This window comes from Penaeus monodon, chromosome 22, assembly GCF_015228065.2.
Source record: "Penaeus monodon isolate SGIC_2016 chromosome 22, NSTDA_Pmon_1, whole genome shotgun sequence".
NCBI lineage: Eukaryota > Metazoa > Arthropoda > Malacostraca > Decapoda > Penaeidae > Penaeus > Penaeus monodon.
Window position 1 is genome coordinate 23533256 of NC_051407.1, and position 1552 is coordinate 23534807.

The following is a 1552-nucleotide window of genomic DNA, read 5'->3' on the forward strand; positions in this document are numbered from 1 at the left end:
ATAAACCCTGACAAGAGAAAAAGAGTTAATGAAAGTGTTTCTCACAGCATTGGAGGAAAACAGAGTTCAAGTGAGGATTCAGTGATTATAATAGATGAAAAAGGTAGCTCAGATAGTTCAAGTGAGAAGAAAAGTGATGGTGGAGTCGAGGTGAAAAATATTGATAAGAATATAAAAAGAAACAAGAAGACAAGATCTCAATTAGACACATCTCGGAAAAGTTCCCAGAGTAGTCAGAATAGTGAAAATGTGCATGATTCAGAGGGCCTCCCATCCACCCCTCCTAAAGTAACAAGATCAGGAAGGAAAGTTGTGGCTCCAAACAAGGATATGCCAGAGCCTATGACACCACCTGGTAGTGCCAGTCAGAAGAGAAGATCAAAATCTCAGGAATCTCTAAGTGTATCTTATGTGGGGGATGATGTTCCAAAGGTGACAGAAAAACTGAATTCTACTTCACCTAAAGATCATGTTCCCTCCACAAGGAGGTCAGTGCAGAAGAAAATAACAGATATGTTTGTGAAAGATGATGGAGATAGCCAAGATGTAGATGATGACAGTCTTCCAGAAATGGAGGATATGGATTGTGATACTGTACATTCTATTAGTGACAGTGAGAATGATGAAGTTCCACTTAAGAGTATGCCCAGTGCTGCTCCTGAGAAAGTACAGGAGTGTGATAAAGGTGATAATCAGGAAAAATCTGTAATAGAGAAAGAAGAGTCAAAGGTCTCAGAGGAACTATTTGAAACTAGCTGTGTGGAAATTTTAAATTCAGAAGTCAATGAGAACAAAACCTCTGATAATGAAGAAATTAGTGATGAAGAAGTTGAGGTAGAACAAGAGCATGAAGCCAAGAGTTCTGAGTCTGGGAAGCCTTTAGATGTGGATGAATTTGATGATGAAGAAACTTTGGATGCAGATGAGATGTGTGACATAGTACAGGACAAAGAAAATGATACAGATAGTAAAAAAGAAAAACTGGATTATGACAAAGAAAATAATGTTGATCATCAAAAGAGATAATCAGAATGAAAATAAGGAAAGTAAGGATCATGAAGTAGAAAGTGAAAATCTTGATGATAGTGACAAATGTGATACAAAGCAGAATATGGCAGAAACAGCTGTCGAAGATAAAGAAGAAGAAATAGAAGACTTTGAGAAGAGAGATGGAGAGTCTATGTCAGAAGATCCAGTAAATTCATTTGAGAATGGACAGGCACTTAATGAAGAAATTAAAGAAATAGACAAAGAACCAACCAGGAAAAGTAACAAGGACAAGGACAGATTTGCTGTAGAGACCTTAACAGAAAATAATTCTCTTCCACGGCAACAGGAAGATGAGTTGTCTCCCGAGAAACCTGTGCGATCAAAACTTTCAACAGCTGTAGGTACCCCAGAAAGACAGAAGAAGTTTGGTGCTCTTAAATGTGCTGGTTCAAGAGCAGCGATGTTAGTGGCATGTGCCAAGCAGAACATGAAGAATCGTGGAACCAGTGATGGTGATCCTTGTCTCAAAAAAAACAAGGATGGTTTTAAAAAAAGGGGTTTG

General features: G+C 38.1%; 1 protein-coding gene across 1 annotated transcript in view; it reads left to right on the forward strand.

Moving 5' to 3' along the window:
• LOC119587369 (telomere-associated protein RIF1-like) overlaps nt 1–1552 on the forward strand; it is a gene marked incomplete in the record, with an annotated part of 20047 nt that overhangs the window by 11218 nt on the left and 7277 nt on the right. The window contains 2 exon segments of the mRNA XM_037936114.1: nt 16–929; nt 1021–1502. Coding sequence (XP_037792042.1) covers nt 16–929; nt 1021–1502 — 1396 coding nt within the window.